This window comes from Lygodium microphyllum, chromosome 30 (genome assembly GCF_053477565.2).
Source record: "Lygodium microphyllum isolate KBCC chromosome 30, Lygodium_microphyllum_v1.1.10, whole genome shotgun sequence".
NCBI lineage: Eukaryota > Viridiplantae > Streptophyta > Polypodiopsida > Schizaeales > Lygodiaceae > Lygodium > Lygodium microphyllum.
The window spans coordinates 66,168,439-66,192,384 of record NC_141164.1 but is presented as its reverse complement, the minus strand read 5'-3'; the positions used below and the strand labels follow the sequence as shown (position 1 = coordinate 66,192,384).

At 37.3% G+C, this 23,946-nt stretch overlaps 1 protein-coding gene across 1 annotated transcript; it reads left to right on the top strand.

Moving 5' to 3' along the window:
• The first annotated feature begins 13,156 nt into the window (after window positions 1-13,156).
• On the top strand, window positions 13,157-22,534 carry LOC148009950 (uncharacterized). Its single transcript, XM_087672732.1, has 12 exons — window positions 13,157-13,271; window positions 13,383-13,464; window positions 14,840-15,050; window positions 15,395-15,629; window positions 17,728-17,817; window positions 17,974-18,143; window positions 18,911-19,050; window positions 19,153-19,330; window positions 19,445-20,027; window positions 20,141-20,253; window positions 20,500-20,743; window positions 21,582-22,534. Exons 3-12 carry the CDS (start codon window positions 14,866-14,868, stop codon window positions 21,819-21,821), a joined length of 2,178 nt encoding a protein of 725 aa, XP_087528858.1. The 5' UTR covers window positions 13,157-13,271; window positions 13,383-13,464; window positions 14,840-14,865; the 3' UTR covers window positions 21,822-22,534.
• Window positions 22,535-23,946: the final 1,412 nt, after the last annotated feature.

Here is a 23,946-nt window from a genome sequence, read left to right as displayed (position 1 = left end):
TTCTTTACTCTAGCCAGCGTGGTAGAGGCGGCAGAGGCTGTGGCTCTTTTTGAGGTCGAGGAGACACTCAAAATGCTTATGGATAGCATCAATAGAATGTCTGGCATGGCACAAATACACAGGGCCAGCGTGGATCTAGTGGCTTTAGAGGCAGGGGGAGATCGCCCCATGGTAGATGTGGTGGACCTAGTTCATGGCTCAAATGACCAGTCAAACAGAGATAAGGACTGTCATTACTGTGGTAGATATGGACACATTACAAAGGATTATTACAATAATCAGGGAGATATGAAGGCAAAGGGAAAATATCATGGGCACTATGCGTCTTCTAACGATGCTCATGTTGAGCAGGTTGACAGATTGTTTGCCATGCAGCATGTGTCTAAGAATGCATCTAGACAGAACATAGATGAGAGATGGTACATTGATTCAGGGGCTTCAAATCATATGACACCCCATGGAGAATGGTTTGATGAGATGGTTGTAGGTTCACATGGACATGTTTGTACTGGGGATGACACCCAGCATACTATTCAGCATAAAGAAGTTGTACCTTTGTTGATGCCTGATGGTAAGAAAAAGAACATGCATGATGCACTACATGTACCTACAATAACCAAGAATATTTTGTTAGTTGGACAGATGGCAAAACAGAATATATAGGTGAGATTTAATAGAGATGGATGCTTTGTTGAAGAATATGGTAATGGATGCAAATTGATTGCTAGAGGCCGAAGAGATGGCAGATTGTTTGCTCTTGATGCGTCAATTCCAGAATTGAAAGCAGCCATGTTTGCACATGATGATGGTGCTATACGGGATGTTGAGATATGGCATAAGAGGATTGGCCATGTGAATGTACAAAAGCTAAAATCTATGCAGCAGAAGGAGATTGTGCTTGGACTGCCTAAGTTCAAGTATCATGACTTTGGACATATATGTGATGCATGTCAGTTTGGAAAGCAAGCACGGTTTCCATTTATGAGACATGTACGGAATAGCTCACGACCCTTGCAATTGGTACATTCAGATGTATAGGGTTCGTCTCATAATGCTTCGTTTGGTGGTGCTCATTACTATGTATCCTTCATTGATGATTTCAACAGAGGTATACTTGGCTTTACATACTGAAACATAAGGATGATGTGTTTGATGCATTCAAGGACTTCAAGAAGCATGCTAAAAATGAGTTGAGTTGTAAAATTTCATGTATTAGATCAGATGGAGGTGGAGAATATGTCTCTAATTACTTTGACAAGTACCTTGCTAAACCTGGGATCAGAAGACAATTAACTTGCAGCTATACAACGTAGAAAAATGGTGTAGCAGAAAGGAAAAATAGGGTATTGATGGAATCGGCAAGAGCTATGCTTGAATGGGAAGAGTTTACCAAATGGTTATTGGGCTAAAGCAGTAGTGACTGATGTCTATGTGTTGAATAGAACCCCTACAGCAAGGATTCATGATGTAACTCCATATGAGAGGTTGTATGGTCATAAGCTTGACATTTCACACTTGAAGGTATTTGGCAGCATTGCATATGTGCATGTTCTTGATGAAAAGAGGAAGAAATTGGATCCTAAAGCTATCAAGAGTGTGTTCCTTGGTTATGCACAAGACCGGAAAGCTTACAAGTGTTATGTACCGTCTACATAGGAGACATTGATTAGCAGAGATGTTTTTGATGAGCTGGTATCGTGGTATAGTATTCCTATTTGCAGCTGTGATGGATTAGCTAGAACTAGTAATGCTGAAAATACACCTATAGTGAGTACATCTATGAGTAGTCCTACAGGTGATGGGTCACCTACAGTAAGTCCTTGGTTAGGATGCTTGCGGAGTCATACTCCTACGTCCATTGACAATGATATGTCAGTGCGGGGGAGATTGGATAAGGGAAAAGAAAATATGCTTGAGGATGTGATAGGTCCACTTACAACAGGTTATGAGTCATCTAATGACGACAGTTTGGATAGTGAGTTGGGCATTCCGTCTATTATGACGCCTAGAGCAAGGCAGAGTTGTTATGTACCGCCTCATGAGAGGCAAGCTCAGAGTGAGCCACAGGTACAGAGATTTGAGAGAGTCAGAAAACCAGTTGACAGGTTTACATACACTAGTTAGTCAACCCGCCATTATGCATATATGGCTAGTGTGACATGTTACAAAGAACCTACAAAGTTTGATGATGCAATTCAGATGATAACTAGTGTGCTTCCATGGATGAGGAGTATACAACCCTAGCTGAAAATGAGGCATAAGAATTGGTTGAGTAGCCTAAAGGCAAAGTTCCCATTGGCTGCAAATGGGTGTACAAGGTTAAGTGCAAGTCAGATGGTTTGTTAGAATGCTATAAGGCCAGATTGGTTGCAAAAGGATATGCACATCAATATGGCCTTGACTATGAGGAGACTTTTAGTCCGATGGCTAAAATGGCAACAGTCAGAACTGTCATTGCTTTGGTAGCATCCAAAGGCTTGAAATTATGGCAAATGGATGTCAAGAATGCTTTCTTGAATGATGATTTGGTTGAGGAAGTATATATGGAGCATCCTGAAGGCTATGTTCACCCAGACTTTCCTACACATGTATGTAAGCTGAAAAATGCTTTATATGGACTGAAACAGGCACCTAAAGCATGGAATGCTCATATCAGCAGTTATTTACAGCAACATGGATTTAGATTGGGTGATGTAGATCACAGTCTGTTCACGAAGAAGACAAATCATGGATATGTGTTTCTAGTGGTTTATGTACATGATCTTATCATCACTGAAGATTATGAAGAGGGAATTGCTGAAATTAAATCATGTTTACAGGCTGAATTCAGAGTCAAAGACCTTGGTGAACTAAAGTATTTTCTTGGGATTGAGGTAGTCTCTACGCCTCAAGTTATGGCTGCTATAGAAGCAGTATACTCATGACATGTTACAGAAGTATCGTATGGCTGAATGCAAGCCTATGGAGGCACCTCTTGATCAGAATGTTAAGCTACAAATTGATGTTGGAAATGACATTGAGAATGTGATCATGTATCGACAAATGGTGGGCAGCTTGATATACTTGACTATTACTCGCCCTAACTTATGTTATGCAGTGGGGCTGATTAGTTAGTTCATGCAGAAGCCTCGCAAACCACATTTAGATGCAGTCAGGAGAATCATGAGATATGTAAAGGGTACTACAGATTATGGGTTGTTTTATGCATATGAAAATCCCTTGACTTGATAGGGTTAATTGATGCTGATTGGGCTGGTTGTGCCTATGACAGGAGGTCAACCAGTGGTTATGCATTTGGATTGGGCAATAGTATGATCCGTTTTGGAGTAGTAAGAAACAACCTACTATTGCATTGTCCAGTACAGAAACTGAGTACAGAGGAGTTGTTTTAGCGGCTTGCAAAGCAATTTGGTTGATGAAATTGCTAAAAGACTTGGGAATATAGCTGGAAAGCAGAGTGAGATTGCATGGTGATAACCTCATCAGTGTTATGTTGGCTAGCAATCCTGTCTACCATGCTAGGTCCAAACATATTGAGGTTCACTACCATTTCATCAGAGAAATGGTTCTTACATGGCAGATTGACTTGATTCATGTGAAGACTGAACACCAAGTAGCAGACACATTTACCAAGTTTCTTGGTAAAGAAAAGTTCATATACTTCAAATAGCTACTTAGAGTTTATCAAGGGGAGTGTTAGAATATCAAGCTCTCATTACTCTTCAGTCAGTCTATCTTTATGTGTGTGACCGACATTAGTTGGATACAGCTATACATGTATGTGACATTCAATATGTCGGTGTAGTCAGTGACTTAACCACAGTTAGTCTTGGTTAGTCATACCTATGTGTGTAAGTCTCTTTTAGTTTGTATGATGGGAAAATAATGAAATAATAACAACAATGAGCTAAAGCTCATCTTCTACTCCACTCTATCTCTCTCCTTCTCTTCCAACACATTGCTAAGTAAGAGCATGTGACTTTAATTTGACATATACACATGTATAGCTCCCACAATATGCACACAAAACTATGTCCTCTAACGAAATTCAAAACTTATAAACAAAAAGTAAGTGAATTTACAAATCAAAATAAAAGATCGACTCTACATTATCCAATTTGTGTTTTCTTTTTTTTAAGATCTCCAAAGAAAAACCATGAAACCATCCCATGACTAGTAAAGACAAACCTAATTCTCTCTTAAGGTTGAATAATCAACATTAACAATATTTTGTTTGTTGAGCCAAGGATGTAGACTATTATAGATATATAGTCTATATTACAAATATCTTTTTGAGATAACTATTAGGATTATTTTTAAGAGTGCTTGTCTATAATAATATACCAACAACGAGTCATTGGGGTATTTGTTGAGATTTTAAGGTGCCAATGTCAACAACATATGCCAAGGCATGCATTTATCAAGAGAGTTTGCATGAGTTTGGGTTGGGCAACACATGCTAGTGACTTAGAGACACTTGTTAATGGTTGCTCTTATCTATCCTATGCCATGCTCAATCATCGTTGATGGGATCATGTGAGTACTTCTAATAAGGCATCCCAAACTAATCTTATAGGATGAGTCTCGAATGAGTTCTTGTTATTGATTTGAAGCATTGGGTAGATAGGAATATTAAAGGGTATATAAGATCCAATTGGACACTAGATGTTGGAAATGGGTCTATTAGAGATGTAGACTCTATTAGATATGCAAATAATTCTACATGAGTCTTGGTAGCTAATATTGTCACTGATGAGACAAAACAATTTTTATTTAAAGAATCTTGAATGTTACCAAGATCCCTTTAAGTCTTCCAATTTTGATGAGACATCGAAAATCTCTCGAAGAATTGCATTTGGAATGATGATGATCAACAAAGTTTACTTACTGTACTCACAAAGATAATTGATGTGGTGCACACACCAAAAATCACCAAGACTTGAGTCATCGAAGGGGGGGGGGGGGGGGGGGGGGGGTAAGATTTTATAACAAATTGGTGATGCTATCAATATGATCATGTGACTTATCTTTTTCTAGAATTCTTCAAAAAAGAAATAGAGAAATAAATATTGATAAACTCAATTTTTTTTAAAAAAGTTCTCATCCTACCGTTGAAACACTAACCTTAATATATTTTCCCTCTATTATGTTTTGGAACTCCTGCCTTCTCTAAACTATGACTTCTCTTCTTTTCCCCTTTTTCCATTCTACAACATAGCATGTAGGTCATACTCTGTGGATTGAGCGGAGGTGCACAGACTTTCATGCTAGAGAAAGAAAAGACACTTGAGTCGAAGAAGCGACAATACTTAACTAATCGAGCTTTGTGGAGTTTTAGGCTATTGTACCACATCAATATCGATCGCAGCTTGTGTAATATTCTGCAATCTCCAAGGGCGTAGGTACTCAAAATTACATCTCTTCTTTGAAGGGTTATCTAATAAGGTGAATAGCACCTATCATCATCTCCTATAATATAATATTAATCATAGTTTATCCTAAGAAATGTTAATATTTCTAATTTTCTTGAATCTCATCGACTCATTGGTGCATTTAAATTTTTTCCCCCACAACAATATGATAAGGCGTGAAATATAGAGACATCATAGATTTCAGTATCGGTCACCATCACTAAGCTCCAGTCCACGTACAGTTTTGCAATGTATTGTAAGCTTCTTTGTAATACATTTTTTAAACATATATAGTATGGTTGTACTATCATCAATATATTATAATGATAATCTTTTCAATGCATTATGGTCATCATCTAGCTTATAACAGGGTGTAAGTAGAATGAACCACACCCTTGCGAAGCTACCATATTGCAGGCCTTGATGCATCCATGTACCACTTTGCAGTACCATTGTTGTTATTTAAGGTGTTGTCCTACACCAATTCTATAGCAATAGCAAGTAGAAAGATCATCTAACAACACATTATGTGAGTAGAAAATGCATGAGCTCATCATCTAAAGTGCCACCACATTTAATTTCATTGGCCTGACCATATTCATCACCACTAGGGAACCTCAGTCCCCCAGTACCCTCCTGCAGTGATCAACAAACTCAGGATAAACCGTTGACATGGCATGGCACTAACCATGGAAGATAGCTAAATTTACTTGCCTTGATGCATCAAGGGCTACTAGGTCTGATGGATCTGTGAAGATGGATCTACGAAGTAGCAGAATGGAAAATCTGTTATAAACCAAGCATGTAATCCATTGTTATCTCCATGACCATCCGAGTCCATTTCATCTGATACTTCAAAAGAATTGGTCAAATTGCTAAAGATTAGAAGTTTGCAATTGTATACAACGATCATCAGAGCAGAAATAACTTTTAGTCCTGTCATACCAAGCAAGTGATCTGGGACACGATCTGTGGCCTTTCCCCATTACATTGGAGGGCCTGCCGCAATTGAAAATGCTTCATACATGAGCATATCAACTGGAAATTTAAATGCTACTTTCAAAAAATTTCTAAGCTCTTGTTCTAGGACCTTAACTTACATAAAAAACATATGTTGAAAGGCGGTCCTCAAAACTTGGCTCTTCTTCTCCATTGGGATGGGTTCCAAGCATCTCGAACAACTCAGCGTGATTGTGGAGTGGTAGAAATAAAGGTTCTAAATGATGGAAAAGATTCTACTATAGGTGTCCTTCCCGTCTTGTTTCTACCTTTGAATGCTTGTAAAGCCATACGAAAAACTAGTGACGTATTTCATGCCCTTTTGCGGCCTTTAATTACTGAGCTAGAAGACCTTTATGTTAATGGTCTCGAAATTTTTTATAATTATTCAGTCAAATGTATATTTGGAGATCCGATAGGCCATTCTAAAACATGTAATGTTAATTATGGTTACTAGGGACCATCCTACACAATGTAAAATAGGCTCATTTAAAGACCGTGGTGAATTCTTTTGTCACAGAGACAAAGCTCATGCAAGTCTAGATGTTAGCAATCCATCCTTTCAAGATAGATACATGTACGATTTAAATAGATACCAGGTTAGGTATCCACCAATCAAACGAAAAGCTAGTGATATGGTCATAGCCTTATCCAGAGCAAAGAGAGCTTCGACAATAGGTGAGAGGGAGAATACACTAAAGATAGAAGGGTTGTCTGGAGAGTCATCACTTTGGAGATTATACAACTTTTACGGGTTAGATTTGTCTTTAGATTTAGTATATGATACAATGCATATTCTATCACTTAATTTGTTTAGTAAATATATATAATCTCTAATGAAAAATTTATCAAATGAGACAAAGAAAGCCATTGACAGCTATACAAAAACAATCTATAAGCTTGCTCCTCCTTCCATTCGATATGGACGGTGGCCGCATGCTCCAAGTAAATATTGTAAAGCAAAAGAGAATCAACTTTTTATACAATGGTGCTTGCCATGATCATAAGCACTGTAGAGGGTATTCCAAAGGAATTTAGTGATCTAGGTATTCTTTTGATGGATATAGCACATGCATTCTACAATTATAATCGAGAAAAAAGTTGGTCTAAGAAAAGCATAGAAGTAGTCCGCACTTTGCTTGTAGCTTGGCCCGTTTGAAAGGATGAATATTTTTGCCCAACCTCTTCACAACTAGAGCATGTAGTAGGAAATGGTGAGTTATTAGATAACATTTTTGGGACATGGCTCACATGACATTTTTTTGTGTTATACCTTTGAGCGCATGGTGTCGTCATATATGGGGATTAAAACAAATGGCCAAAAAATGAGGTATCTTATGTATCTTTTCATACCAAAAAGTTATTTACCATGGCATTTAAAGTACTACATGAGGAAATAGATGACCTTTTACCAATAGAAAAAATACTTGTTCAATGCCACCAATGTATTTTGCTTCTTGATGGTCTTGTGATTGCTAATCGTCAGAGTTCTATTTGCCATCCACTACATGAGGATGGAATATTAGAACTTTCATGTGTTGCAAAGGCAAAGAGAATTTGGAAGGTATTATCTAAGGAACATGACAATTCACCGTGCTTCAACATGATTAAACATAAACGAATTATATCTCCCAAAAAAATGATATGTAGAGGACTTTCATGTGAAGAGAAAAGGTATGTTCTACAATTTTTGTCCTTAGAAGATGGTTGCCTTGATGAGACTATAGCTACATGTTACCAAAAAGTACTTTATAATGGAGAAATTTACAAAGTTGGAGATTATATAGTAGTTAAAGTAGATAAAACATGTGAAGATGTCCCAAGCATAGGTCAATGGAAGCCTCAAATAACTAATTTCTTCTCTATACAAGTGAGAGGGGCGAACTTTAGTTTTGTAAGTGGAGAATATTACAAGCAATGCATAGTAAGAAAAGATGATATAGAGGAGTTATTAGTTGATGTTAATACAGGGATGAGTGTGTTACAACCAGAAAGGCTTAGGTTTGATTGGAATTGCATACGACCCATAAGCTCATTGCTACACAAGTTTATTCATGATTCCTAAGGGTATTAAAATTATAGCTTATGAGACAAAAGATTTATCCCGATGCACTAGATTACTAGAGTTAGGGCAACTTGGCTGTGTATCTCCTTGGTTGGAGAAAGATGATATTGTCATAGAAAAAAATAAAATTAATAATAATACAAATAACAAGTGTTTTCATGATATAGTTAGAGAAGTAATTGTGGAAACAGAGTGTAGACTAGCTCTATTAAAACGCGATTGTATACTTCCAAATATTTGGAGAGTAGATGTTGAAGAAAAAACATTAAGACAATGGGACACTTGTATTGCACTAGTCTCAGGCTTTGAAGTTATAAGTAGAAGGAAAGTAATCTTGTCGAATGGTGAATTGTGTTCTCTTCCTATGATGTGGAGTTTCTTAAACTAGAATTATTGTCGTCATGTTCTTTTGATTAAGCCTTTGATGCATATATCACATCTTTTGGATTCGGTTGATTCTATGCATATGCATTGCATTGTTCTTAAATGAGTAGAGTTTTTTAAAGGATTTCAAGTTATATGTCAATCTTATCAAGTCACATGTATGTGTAGGCAACATCTTTGAGATGGCATCTTCTAGTAAGAAAAAAAATGCCAACTAGCTCCACATAGTGCTATAGGCTCAATGAAGAATAGCAAATCACAAACATTGATTCTTAGAGGAGGCAATGTGGCTATGTTAGAGACTCCTTTGTATGAGCAAATCTTTCGATCTCCCAAGTTGAACGATCGTGACAAGAGCAAAAAATATAAAAATTCATTTTTGTTGGGGTTTTGTAGACACAACCAAAATGTTGTTTATTGTGCAAACCATAGAATAGCTAAAAGTTGGCTAGATGGCCATAGTATACATCATGATTTGTAGCACAATAAGGAAGAGCAACATAAGCTCATGGATATAATTGATGCAAATCATCACACCATTTTACCTCTTGAGTTTCTTGGAGCTCCTTACATATGGAAGAGAGAATATATATATGTTTATCTTCACGATACTTTGGCCGCACCTCGAAAGAATCAAAAGGCAAAAGAAAAAGCAATGGGTTTATTTCTTGTAACTCATTTATCTTACTTCTATATTGTGATTTCATAAAAGTTTAATTTCATATTCAATACATGTTGAACGATCGTGACAAGAGCAAAAAATATAAAAATTCATTTTTGTTGGGGTTTTGTAGACACAACCAAAATGTTGTTTATTGTGCAAACCATAGAATAGCTAAAAGTTGGCTAGATGGCCATAGTATACATCATGATTTGTAGCACAATAAGTGTAGACACAACCAAAATGTTGTTTATTGTGCAAACCATAGAATAGCTAAAAGTTGGCTAGATGGCCATAGTATACATCATGATTTGTAGCACAATAAGGAAGAGCAACATAAGCTCATGGATATAATTGATGCAAATCATCACACCATTTTACCTCTTGAGTTTCTTGGAGCTCCTTACATATGGAAGAGAGAATATATATATGTTTATCTTCACGATACTTTGGCCGCACCTCGAAAGAATCAAAAGGCAAAAGAAAAAGCAATGGGTTTATTTCTTGTAACTCATTTATCTTACTTCTATATTGTGATTTCATAAAAGTTTAATTTCATATTCAATACATGTTTCCCTTATACATGTAGGAAAAGTCTCTCACAACACCCGAGGTTCCTATGCAAGAGGAAAGCTTACCAGAGTAAGTAGAGACCAATATTCATGAAAAAAAAATATTGGATGATGAACCTATCTAAGAAAGTGTGAGTGATATTTTTTAATAAGTATTTTTATTTTTTATTTTTATTTTTAAATATAATAACTTCATTCATTCTGTAGAAAAAGTTATACGAAGTAAATAATTCTTATGATGAAGTGATTACATCCCATGAGACAGTGGATGAAAATAATATGACTGTAATGGTGTGTACTTCCTTTTATATCTTTGAATATTGAGCTTGTAAAATATGAACATGTCATACAATGACTTATATGAAATGATGAAGACATATAGGATGCTGAAGAGGATGTGTATCAACCACAATTCGAGGATCAAGTTGTTTATTATAATGAGATATAGTCATTTTTAAAATGTATAATCTCTATATTTGATATTTAAAGAAGTCGTAGATTATATTGATAACTTTCTTATGTATTGCAAGATTCTTTGCTATGAGAAAGAACATCATTTATGGAGCTATTAAATGACTCTACAAATGTTTGATATCTTTACAATTTGTATATATAAAAATAAAATTTACTTATATTCATGAAATAGTTCTTTTTTTAAGGTAATACATATTGATCATAAGGATGATATTATTAAGGATTTGCAAATTGAGAATGCAGAGATTATTATTGCGAGAAAAAGTAACCATACACGCAAGATAGTTTTACATTTCTAAGTTAAATATTGGCTTTTATCTTTGCAAGACTTGTATATGAAGTGTATTTATCTAAAACATTGATGGTATTTTGAAGGTGACTGAGAAAATGCAATCCAACATTGAAAGTAAAAAGATAAGTCATGAAAATAAAAAACAAAAAAAAGTGCGTGCTCTTATGAAAAATTATTGTTCTTTTGATTGAGATTACACTTTATATTAATATGTGTGTTTATTATAATATAGGATCTTAGTTCTATCCAAGATTCTAGAAGATCGCATTCTTTATCATAACACGAAAGAGCTCAATCATTTCATCTTATGACTAATTCCGTATGTTATAAATATTTACTATTATATTTACTGCATAAGTAAGGATTATAACTAATTGCATGGATAGCATTTTAAAATTGTTTCTCATTTATACATAATGATTATGTAGTATAAGTTTATACTTATATCAAAATATTTATCATTTATAGATTATAAGTGATAATATTGGATTGTGTTTCTTACCCTTGATGTTTCTTCAACTTATGTAGGTGGAAAAATATGATGATGATGATCAAGAGACCATACTTATGAAATTTTTTTACATTCAAAATATTGATGAGTTATATTTATCATTGAAATCATCTTTCAACATCATAAAGAGAGATGTCACCTTTGAAGGAGATTGTAGAGAGCAAAATCCTTTTATAATTAAAAAGCTTATTGTAGAATAGCTTCTTTATACCAAAAAATTTATTGTTACGAGAAGTGGGAACAATTCACTAAGTATTGATTATATACTCCTACTAGAGTGAAACATTTATATTAAAACCTTTTATGAAAACTTCAATTTGTGATGTGAAAACTTGTGTGCATCATTCCTCTTCATTGATTCTTTAATATTCATGCCTTAGACAATTGATTGTATTGTTGCACTTAAACTACGATAATTTGTATGGTGATTAATCATTTCCGTGAGCTTGAACAAAGGAGTTTACTACAAAGATAGAGTTATATCTAGTTAAAATCAATGAAAAAAGGGTTATTTTGTTAGTTTTTATATAAAGTAAAATTTATTTAAACTTTTTTACTAAATAAAAAATTTATGATATTAAATTATTATATAGTTATTTGAAAAAGTGGTAAATTGTAGAGAATTGCTAACTAGTAATCTTTGCAATTTTGCTACTCAATCAAATAGCTATATGGTAATTTTTCTAAATTGATTTTGCTATCTAGTAAAGATTTTACTATATACATATCTAGCAAAACATCCACTTTTTACTAGTTGAGACTTTTCCTAGATATGCCCTAATTTATCTAGTAAACTTCTCTTTTTTGGCTATATAGTAGATGGTTTAGAGATCCTTTTGCATGTGTGTGTATACATATAATATAGAGTATCATGTGTTTTAGTAGTGAGTGCTCATCCAATTTCAACAAGTAGAGTTGATAGTCAGTTCATGTGGTTGACCAGCAATGCATCCAAGAGACAAGGTTTTTGGAAAGGCAAATTTGACAAATTTTGTGCAACCACATATGAAGGTTGTTTTTCACTATCTATGTTTCTAGGGCTGTTGGCATATGTGAAATCCATTCATTTTGTTTTCTACTTTTGGATTGCGCAATCATATTGCTTTGTTTGAGGAGGGTTTCTTCATTGCCAACTTAACATCATTCAGGTTGCAAACATTCTTTGAGGGATAATTTGGTTTCTCATAAATGCTATGGCTTTCTCAATCTCATTATTAGTCATAGAGTCCAATTGTGAGTCATGTATTGTCGGTCATATAATCCAATTGTGACTCCCATATTGCTGGTCATATAGTTTGCTTGTATTTTATATTTTTATTAATTAATACAATTACCCTTTAAAGGGGGAAAAAAGAAGAGATGGGGGTTCCTAGAAGTCCAAGCCAAGCCACCTAGGCTCTGAAAGTGAAGAGTGTTGCATTAGCAACAACTGGCCAGTGGCATTATATTTTGCCAATATAGTCCAATTACGACTCGTATTGGTGGTCATCTAGTTTGCTTGTATTTTATATTTCTATTAATTAACACAATTACCTTTTAAGGGGGGAAAAAAGAAAAGAGCTGGGGGTTCCACAAGGAGGCGAAGCTGAGCCATCTAGGCTGTGGACATGCATTGTGTTGCGTTAGCAGCTCACCAGTGGTATTATATTTTACAAATGTCTACAGTTTAACGTCATAAGTAGAGCGGTGTGTTTTAGATGATGAGCATGTTGTTGTTTACCACCCTTTTCTGCAGCAACACATCCAATTTAGCAACCCTGCTTCTTCTGCGATCGCTGCGCTTCGCTGGCAATGACGGTCGCGAACATTCCGTCCCCCCTCGACAGACGCGCCTCTCTCGACAACACACGCCCATGCACATCGATCAGCTCCCTGCAGTGGCTCCAACCATCTCCATACAAAGTCCGGTTTCCTGGATCGTCTAAGTTCTCCCTTTTGACACTGCCTTTGTTATTACTCCAAGCTTTAGGGTTTTTTCCTCACAGTTGTCGGTTTTAACGCTTTTGTTCACAGTTTTCGGCCTTTTGCTGAGAGACTTGATCCGACGAAGCCTGCAGGCTTTACAGTGTTCACATAGAGAGCCATTAAGAGTCAGGTCTGCTTCTTGTCCTTGATATCTTTAGCAGATGTATTCATTCTTCGGTACTTCTTAACAAATGGAAAATTTTCGAAGCTTTCTGTCAAGGGATCAGTTCAACAGATAGAAATGGCTGCGCTTTCAAACATGAATTTAAGCATGTATGGTCATCTCTATGTCAGGCGTAAAAGATAGATTTAGATCTTGACACTAATTTAGCACTATTCGGCATCAGAACTTTCGGCAGCTTTTAAACACTCATAAAGAACCTTAGTTTTCTTCTGTTTAATTCTGTACAAAGCATTAAGTTAATTTGAAGAAGCTTGCAAATTAGAAGGATTCCTTCAACCTTTCTTACAGAGACACTGTACATGTCAAACATCATAGTACCACAACCTAACTGCGGAAATGCAGAAATGAAGTCACATATAGACAATCGCACAGCTAGGATCAAGTTAGTAGAGGAAAATCATGACATAGAGACTTCTCTGAATGGTCATTGAATAAGGCCATACTTGCCTTACCTTACATGACAATACTAGAAAGCGAACTTGGTAAGGCCCGCAGCTAGCTGAGGATTATCGAGAGGGGATTCTCACAGATTGTTTCACATCATGAGGGACACTCGGAAACAAACTTGCAGCTGGAAGGATGGATGAATCGGTATCTGGAATGTTCTGTGTCGAGATTATTAGATGAACTGAGTTATCTCATCAATCAAAGTAATCTTTGTCCAGATGTCGTAATGAGCTCCTATATTCTGATCAATCAAAGTAGTCACGTGTTAGCCAACCTTCACACAGGTTGAGCTCCTTCCAGACGGTTGGATGCTATGCAGCTTCAGCGGTCCACGTCCGTGTGCACTCAAAGGCTGGTGATGTTCATTCTTTGAGGTAGCGTTAAACAGCTTGTCGTTGGACTAGGGGGATTGCTTCAGGCTGAAATGTGTGAGCTGTTCACAGCTCAAGCGCCAGTGTAACTAGTCTGGGTTCACTCCAGATGTAAGAGGACAATGTTTATTGACATAAACCATTGAAATCACAGCAAACTACGTAGGTTAGCTGAACATTCTATACTCTACAACAACCGGCTTGGAAAATAGTGGAATTTCTGATGAGAAGTGTATGCATGCAATGAGCGCAGCTGATGGACCCTGCTGGAGAATCGGAGATCCTACTAAGCAGCTAGCCTCCCGTGGGATAACAGACAACATTGGAACCATAGTGTCTTTTTATAATCAACTTGCCATCATTCAAATAGCTGTTTGGCATATCTGAGTTTCTGGTGCTGCTATCCTGGGTGATGCAGTGGTTCAGTGTCTCCTGATTGTGCCTTCTCGTGTTATGCACCATTATCTTATATGATTTAACTTTTTTCGTTATATATTCTGCAGCTTATAGAAATCGGAAGTGCAAATCTATGCTGAAGTTCTTGTTTGGAAAAGCCTCCATGAAGAGGCAGTCATCAACAAAACAGCAGGCAACAGACAAATCTGAAGCAGCTCGCGAGATTGAACGAAAGCCTCATTACACTTCTAAAGTGAAGGGGAGGAAGTTGAAGCAGCTGTCTCATCTAGCAAATGCAGTTGTTGCCTACTCCGCCAAGTATGTAGTCCTATTTCACATTTTATGCACTTACGATGGTGACTTGCAGAAGCGTTAGAATAGATTATTTGGAGGCTTTTTTGATCTGAGTTAACTTACCTTAGATTTACAACATTCAATTAACTTTTGGAATGTACTCCACCTACTTCTCCAGAATTGAAACAGGTATCGAGTACTGTTTAAGTCACAGATTTAATGTATCGCTAAAACTCTTCGTATGAACTTTGTTATAAGAGAAGTCTTGCTTCAAAGTTTCTAATATTGAACAAGCAGATTTTTAGCCTTACCGTGTGCATGCATGCACAGTGCCAACTGAAAAGTTGTGTGTTCAATATTTTGTGCAGGGTCCTTTCGACCACTGCGGATGAACTTCAGGCTGAGTTTGATGAGACCTTCACGCTGTCAGCAAAGGAAGACGCTGAAAAATATGGTCGAGGATTCATAGAATACTGTTGCTTCAAGGCTCTTACCGTTCTTACTACCACTGAAGATTATTTATACGATAATGACTTCCGTCGCTATACTTTTGATTGTATGGTTGCATGGGAAGCACCAAGTGCACATCATGGAGGAATCAAGGTGTTCATGCTGTAACACTGGCCCATTGTACAATGAAGTTTAAACATATTGCCTTCAATTTATGATCAAGTGGAGTACTTTTTGAATTCCCCTTCATGAAATTTCCATTTCAACTATTTATTTCAAAGCAAATTCATCAGTAGCTTCATATTTTAACTATGCGACAGATTCCCACTCTGAATGATTGCATTAGTGAAAGTACTTGAAATATAATCCACTGTCATTAACATGCCAGGGTGATGGATCAGGCCTCTTGTGGTTGTCTACTGCTAGGGCCTCTATAGATAGCCGGATTATAAATCATTTGAGAAAGAATGAGCGAGCAACAGAAAAATGTCTCCTGTAACAAATGTGAACGAGTAACAAAAAGTGTTTCCTGTAACTCCCATCCTCTTTCAGTGAACAATCCATTGGCCACAAAGTTTGGCATTGTCTTGATTGAAAAATGTCATTTTACTATAATCATTGGATCTGAACAATAATGGATCAATTGCTCAATCGGGAACTTGAACCCTTGGAATGTTATGAAATTCACGTGTATTTGTATATTTACGTTTACTAACTGGTTTCCCAATCAAGATTCCTAGCATACCCTGGCTTCACCTTATGGCCGGGTCACACTGATGGGGAGTGGAGGTAGTGGGAATAAAGTAACCCCACTCCTATCTGCTCGCACTGAGAAGAAGCGGGGGAAGTAAGTTTTACGAAAGCCTCGAATCCCCTGCTAGCATCTAGCACTAAAATTGCAGTTTTAGTTGAGGGAATAGAGCGCCAATCCCTACAGACTCCGACAAAGGATTGGATTGATGCATTTGCATATTTGCAGAAGGATGCCATTGAAATTTACAGACTTCTGTTTTCCATGGTGCTGTTGAGCTGGTAACAACATATAGCTTCTATTTTGTTGGATGCTAGCGTTCTGTGACCTGTCTAAGGTTGCAAGGCATAGACAACTTACAAGCATGTCACCGTATGTAATGGCTGCTGCATATAATCTTTTCATGTTCCAAGAAGGCACCTTGAGTCATCTTTCAGAACACTTGTGTGAAGTGCTTCAGAATGTCTAATTGTCAGATGATGCTCCATGAGTCCATTGCAGCAATATAGCAATGAGTGCAAAAGATGTCTGCGTCAATAAAAAAGATCCGTGGGGCGGGCTATATCTAGTTTCTTATACTATCCCTTGAAGTACGTGTCAACTGTAAATCTGTGTTAGGCATTCTTGTGTCCTGGAAGATATCTTTCCAAGGCTATAAATTATTAGTTCCAACACTTTCACCTTGAAAAAGTAAAGGCGATCACTGATAATTTATAAACATTAAACCTCAAATTGTCTAGACATCAGTGAACAATGACAAACATCATCTTTAATACGGCATATCATTCGACAGATGCGAAATGTTTTTACTTGTTTTGACAGGCGAAATTGCCGAAAACAGGCATGACAGCTGATTATAATTTACATATTCCACGTGCCCTTTCATGACCCCCGACCTTTTCCATTCCGAATCTCAAAAAGGCCGGGCGGCGTGTCACGTGTGGTGTGGGTTGCAAAATATTCACAGACTAGTTGATTGTTTTTTGCCGACACCAATGGAATTCAAGGGTGTACTGTAATCAGCCAGGATTTTTGAGGCCCATGTAACAAGCAACTGTAGTGATTGCTCGGGCTACCGACCACCCTGTTTTTTCTTCCAAAGGTACGAATTGGCCACGATCCTTTAGTCACACACATGCTCGGTTGCTTTTGAGGTCATAAAAAGAGGCACTGGACTGTCAGCGAACCCTCGTTCATGCAAGCAACTGTTTATCTCAAAAAAATGATCTTCTCCCAGCAACGGAGGGTGGAGGGAATTATGTAGTGCAATATCACCCTTTAGTATAAGCTCCATAGTTGTGGCTGATAAACCGGGGATGCAGTGCGAGTATTCGGCACACTAATGCATTTAGGTGCTTAAATTATAAATGATCTCATTCGTTGCTTGAGTTAGATTTGTTGGAGCTAAAATTAACTGATTTGATAGTCCAAAATAAACTTAAGTCTTTGAATCTGCAAATTCAAGCTCATGACAGATCACTCACCTGTTTCATTTCTCAGGATGAAAATGAAAACTATGAACCTTTGGCCAAAGAAGAGGAGGATGATGACGATGCATCATTGTTTTATTCAAACTTGATGCCATTGCTGGTGAGCCTGAAGTCCAGGGACCCTAGGCTTCTTTTGTGCATTTACATGTTGCTTATGTGGATTATTAGTGATTGGAAGTTTCGGATCATTTTTGAGTATCCAATTCTGCTTATTTTGGTTTTGCAATTTTGATCAAACTTCACGTTAATTTTGCAGGTTGATGTAGAAAATACTGTGGGGCTGGATGCTTTTGTCCGTATTGCTCCATGCATTACTGTTGTTGCAGATATTGTTAGTGCGCATCCTCGGTTTGAGACATTGACTACATCAACTTCTGGCCGGCTACCTTTTCCACTGTATGACAAGTACATTGCAGCCCTGGGAAAGTAAGTTCATGATTTTTCTCCTCAGCACTTTCCAACTTGGTTTCGAGAGGGAGGCATAGAATCTGACGAGTATGAAAGCAAGAGACAAGACAACATTGTGGGTTTGTAACTTAAATTAGGTTTCTGAATCTGTATATTACAAGCTTCTACACACAGAAATCGAAGAACACTGCTTTTCTGAACTTCATTTGAATGACTTATTTGCACATAGATAAGTGCGTTCTCTAACTCAATTTGCCCAAACTCCATTGGATGATAGAGATATTACAACTTGTCTACAGTAATATTTTGGAATGGCTGGAAAACATTTACAGAGAAGCTGATAGGCCCCTAGTAGGCAAAATTTCTTTAAGCTAACACAGACTTCCAGTACATTGATATTGAGAATCTGAATGAAATAGATCAGACTGCTATCTGTCATCAGTATAAAATTTAGCAGTTTTTTTAAATATAAATTTCCAAGGTTAACCAGCTTCGTTCTAGAGGATGATCATCTAAAGCTATCCTGGGCCTTTCTGGGCTTTCTAGGGTAGCTTACACCTAGTAATTTGGCAAAGCTGAGCTTGTAACAAGAAGATTGTTACTCTGCTCTCTTCCCAAATTCTGTTGTAGATATATTTATCTTTATAAGCAGAAGTTGTGTTCTCAATTTTGTCTTTTCAAAAACGGTAAAAGCTTACCACTGATTAATTGATATATTTTAAATGCGTCTGTTAAATGTGCAGTCAGGGTAGTATTGAAGTGCTAAATGCTTTTGTTCTCACTAGGCCGTGCATCAAAGAAACAAAAATGAAAAACAGCTACCCTTTCCTGAAGGACCTTCCTATGTCAAAAGAAGAGTGTGTTATAGAAATAGATGGAATCTCACAGACAGTAATCCATCATATTGGTTCAAAATCATCGTCCGGTATATTCTCTTACTTCACAGTTTATTTTGGCCCTAGGGTGTTGGTCTTGGTTCTATTGTAACACTGGTTCTATGCTAACTAGGGAAAATCTTGTCTTGTAGGGCGCTTGACATTAACAGATCATGCTCTTTATTTCGAACCATCTTCTGTACTTTCTTATCGAGATCCTATAAGGCTCAATCTCTCAGCTGATCTTGGTCATGAAGTTTTTCCTGATCTATCAGGACCATGGGGCTCACGCATCTTTGATAAGGCCATTACATACAGAACAAGTTCACTGTAAGAAGTCCAGTTTCTTGAATAGTCAAAATTATCATGTGGGGACTCCTTAAATATTACTTAAATCAAGTGTTGTAAAATTAATGCTGATGTTTGCTCTTTTCTACAAGGCAGTCCAGAACCTATGGTTTTTGAGTTTCCGGAATTGACTGGTTCAACACGCCGAGATTATTGGCTTGCACTCATTCATGAGGTGATAGATGTACATAAATTTATAAGAGAGAGACACCTCAATGCTTTGTGCCAAACAGAGGCATTAGCAAGGGCAGTTCTTGGCATTATACGTTTGCAAGGTACAAGAGATTGCATACAAATGCTACCTCCAAGTCCGAGAGCTCTTCTCACCTTCAATTTGGCTGAGGATTTTCTGGGTAAGGGAGATCTTGTACTCGAGGCATTGGCAAACACATTGAAGGAAGCAACTATTGATGCATGTGATGAGGATATTGCAAGGACTTCTGATAAAGAGGATGGGAGCATTGCTATTCCTAAGTCTGCAGCTGAAGTTTTGCATAGTTTTGGTATATGGAAGTGTGATGTTCCAGTTGCAGTGTATAGGACTAAGCCTTGTCAATTGACTTCTCTTGAGGTAGCTATACGAGAATCTAGAGAGAGCTCAAAGCAGGTGCAGAAGGCAAAGGCTAAAGAAGAGGATGTGAAACTTGATGGCATTGGAACTAATGTTGCTATCATGAATGTAATATTCTTGCGACTCCTCCCTTTTCCAAGTTAAATAGTTCATGTGCTTTCCTTGTGAATTTGCTGGATGGTCAATCAAATGGATGTACTTGTCTTTATTATTGTTGACAGGAGTTACTGCGACCTGTTGTAGCACTTATCCTGTGGATTCGTGATATAGTATCCTGGAATAGACCTCTCGAGACTATTCACACATACCTAATCCTCTCATACATAATCTATAGGTGATGAGTTCTTCCAAGGACTATTCAATCTTAGTTAATGCAGTTGCTGTGGTGACATTTGATGGAACTTCTCTGAAGCAAAATATACTGCTTTGAAATATGATGCATGCATGTGTTTGAGGATTATTTTTGGGCTTTCGATAAGTATGCATGCAAAAGAGATGCTTATTTCAGAGGGCAGCAAGCTAATCTGTTGAGAGGTTAGATGATTATGCCACCTGATTTTGTTCAATTGGGTGCTTGCAGGGAGTGGTTGGGTTATGTGTTCCCTGCCTTGTCGATTGTGGCATGTCTCTTCATCATCTGGTTAAGAGTCAGTGATAAGAAAACAAAATACCGTGAAATATTGGTTCCAAATCCGTCAGGTGGTCTTAGTTTAGAGCAAGCAGTTACTGTGCAAAGAGCAATGTCACAAATTCAAGGTGTATTACAAGCTACAAACATCATCCTTTTAAAGCTATGGGCATTGGCAGTATCCGTCAAACCAGAGGTAATGCTTCAGCTGAATCTTTGTGTTTGAACTGTATGTTGGTCCAATATATGGCACACATTTTCTGGTTATTTGGCGGGATCATAATTAAATCAAAATATTTGAGCTAAATGATCCTTCTAATACGTCTTCTTTCTGAACATCATGATTTTACCTATGCTTTGGATTACTATGCAGCCTGCGAGATCATAAATTAGTTCACAAGATGTAAGCTTATCACATATGGCAAAAGACCTTTCTAATATAGGTCGTCTTTTTAATAATATCATGATTTCAACTGCTTGTTAATGGTGAAAGTATGTGATAGGACTGCAGAGACATTCTACTTGGTCCTCCTTAATGAGTTCTAAGTTCTCAAGGTAAATTACTAAATTCTTCGGACCTGATGCTTGTCAAATTGGTTGGAAAAGCCAAAAGTTTCTTCAATTCTTTCTAGCACAAGTATACTTGACATTGACATAAAAGCAAGCAGTAACCTGAAGCTGAGGAGGGCAGGTGCTTGTGCCGCATAGCTTGGAGTCTTAACTCAAGGTGCTTAAGCCAGAAATACAGGCATTGGTTGAGGTGTGCTTAAAACATGAGGTCCCTCATGCAACTTTTTGAGTCAATGGACATACATGTGTATTGTCTGTATCAGATCACCAAACATATGTGATAGATCTTGGACCAGTCACTTGAGCAAATTGAGTCAGCAATTCACAATTTGTGTTAACATGGACAAAGTTCAGAGAATTCATACTAGGTGTAAAATGACAGTTTTGTAAGTCTTGAATATTATTCTGGCAGTAGCGGGTCAAGGCTTTACTTTGATGTGATTTCTGGCATGTGTGTGTGGCAGATAACGGACCTGATCTTGGGTGTTCTATTTGCATCTGCTTTGGTTCTTGCTCTAGTACCATTCAAGTACATCGCACTGGCAGTTCTGACAGGCCTATTTTTCAAGGGTTTCAGAAATAAAACAAGAGAGAGCAAGTTGGAAAGACGGGTTCGCGAGCTCTGGCACAGCATTCCACCTATTCCTGTCCGTATAGTCAGCTCAGAGGGGGACAAGAAAATGCAGGAAGCACTTCAGGCTTGAGGAAGCGAAAGATTGATTTGCATAGTACGCTTCAGGCTTGAGGAAATGAAAGATCATGGATTTACAGAGTCTTTCAACAGATGCTCCTGAGTCAGCTGTATGCTAGGCTAGCTAGCTTGAGTTGTAAAAATGGAATATGGACAATCCCCTGCAAAGCCATCTTGTACAAAACCTTGGCAGGCCAGCTTGACTTGTAAAGACGGAATATGAGAGTAATGCTTCAGTAAGCCATCTTGTACAGGATAGGATAAACCTGAGCAAGCTACTCGTTGCGAGGGTATTTTGGCGTTATTTGTTTTGTTTACATATCGACACTTTCGGTCCTCGGATGTTCAAAACCGAACTCAATGTGACTTCTTTTAAGGAGGAGGTGCAGTCTTTTTTAGTAAATGCTCTGCCGCCGCGGACAATCCCCCACCCGGGCCACGGCCCACCGCCCACCTCAAAAAACTACGAAAGTGGCCACGCGTTAAATTTATTTACATATTGAAACGCCCGGATGTTATTTGAGTTTTTACTGAGGAGATTTTGTCTTTATCTTCCGCGGTCCCCGCCGCCCTTGGCCAATGGCAACCCTTGGAAGGCCATATTTACTCTCCAACTCTGAATGCGGCTCACAAAATGTGGAGCTTCTATACCTTTGCACACGTGGCATTGTACACTTGTATCTTTCAGTATTTTTTAGGTTGGGCACTTGTATTTGTGAGGTTGGGCAAGAGGTCTTTCTTGGTGTAACCAGCCTTTAGCCTAGTGTTAGGGATCTAAATGTTTGTGTTGCTTGCAAGCAAGAGGAAGATCATGGTAGACTAGTTTAAGTTGTGAAGGCAATCAACCAATAATTGCAATCCTTAACCTAGCCAAGTTGGACTTTGAGAGAGAGTGCTCTTTCAACTAAGTGCACAAGTTTGTGCAACACTACGTAAGGTCCAAGTCCCCTAGAGTATTTGGGAATCAAGATCTTTGCATTTCTAAATAGAACTTTTAATGGGCATTGTTTTCGATGGTCCATGCGTCAATTTTCAATCCTTGCTATGGTGGAAGATTAGGATGATCCTTGGTCCAAAAGGACCTTATAGCTTTAAGGCATAAATGCGGTAAATAGGCTGATCTTGTGGAAAGTTATGATCTCAAAGTACAATCTATTTTGAAGCTTTGTGTTCTCTTGAACTTAAGAGAGTTGGAGTATTCAAGATTGACGCTAAATATCCCCCAAGTCTAAGAGCTATGAAGGTGTTTAGCTAATAATAGTAATGGCCTTCATTTAGCATTTTTTGTATAAAAGAAAATGCCAAATCCCCAACATTCCTATTGCTAGAAGGCAGATATACAAGGGAATGATTGCCTTAAATGGTTTTCCCTTGTGTGTGCTATGAAGAGGATGATGGTCTTAAATGGTTGGTGTTGGGACATGCACTTCAGGTGATGGTAGCTTTAAATAGTTCTCCCTTGAGCAGAAAGTTGATGGGAACAACTATCCTTTTTTGTTGTTGACAATTGATTAATATGTACATGGGTGATTTTCATTTCTAGGAACTTTGTTATGTGTGAACTCATTGTGGCATCTAACTGTACTATTCATGCATGCTCCATAGTTAAGGCACTACAAGGAGTGTCCTTGGTTTATATATATTTTTAAACGTACAGCATATATGTGAATTGTTGTTTTTGCAAAGAGCTTTATGACAATCAAATTGTTTCTAAACATATCTAAGAACAATAAAATCCAATTATTTTAAAAAAGAGCAAGTAAAAACTTTACACTTTGCATTATAAATCTTATAAAGTCATTTGATCTATGATTTTTGTTTCTCATCTTATATAATAAATAATTTGAAACAATGCTAACTCTTTGCTTATTGTTTTTTGTTGAATGCTTATGATTATTTTAGTACTAATTGCAAATGGACTCATCATTTGAAGGCAATTAAAGAAGAAAGTCCAAATATATTTCTAAGTAGCAAATGAGGTCATTTGCTTTACTGTCATCGAGGCATGTTGCAAGGTCATATTATAGAATATTGTGTTGTAGAGTTGCATTAGCTAGTTTTAATATGATCTAGAATATTATTGTAGCTTTAAATCTAAGAACTTATCTTTAGCTTTTGAAAGGTTAACCATCCTAAAG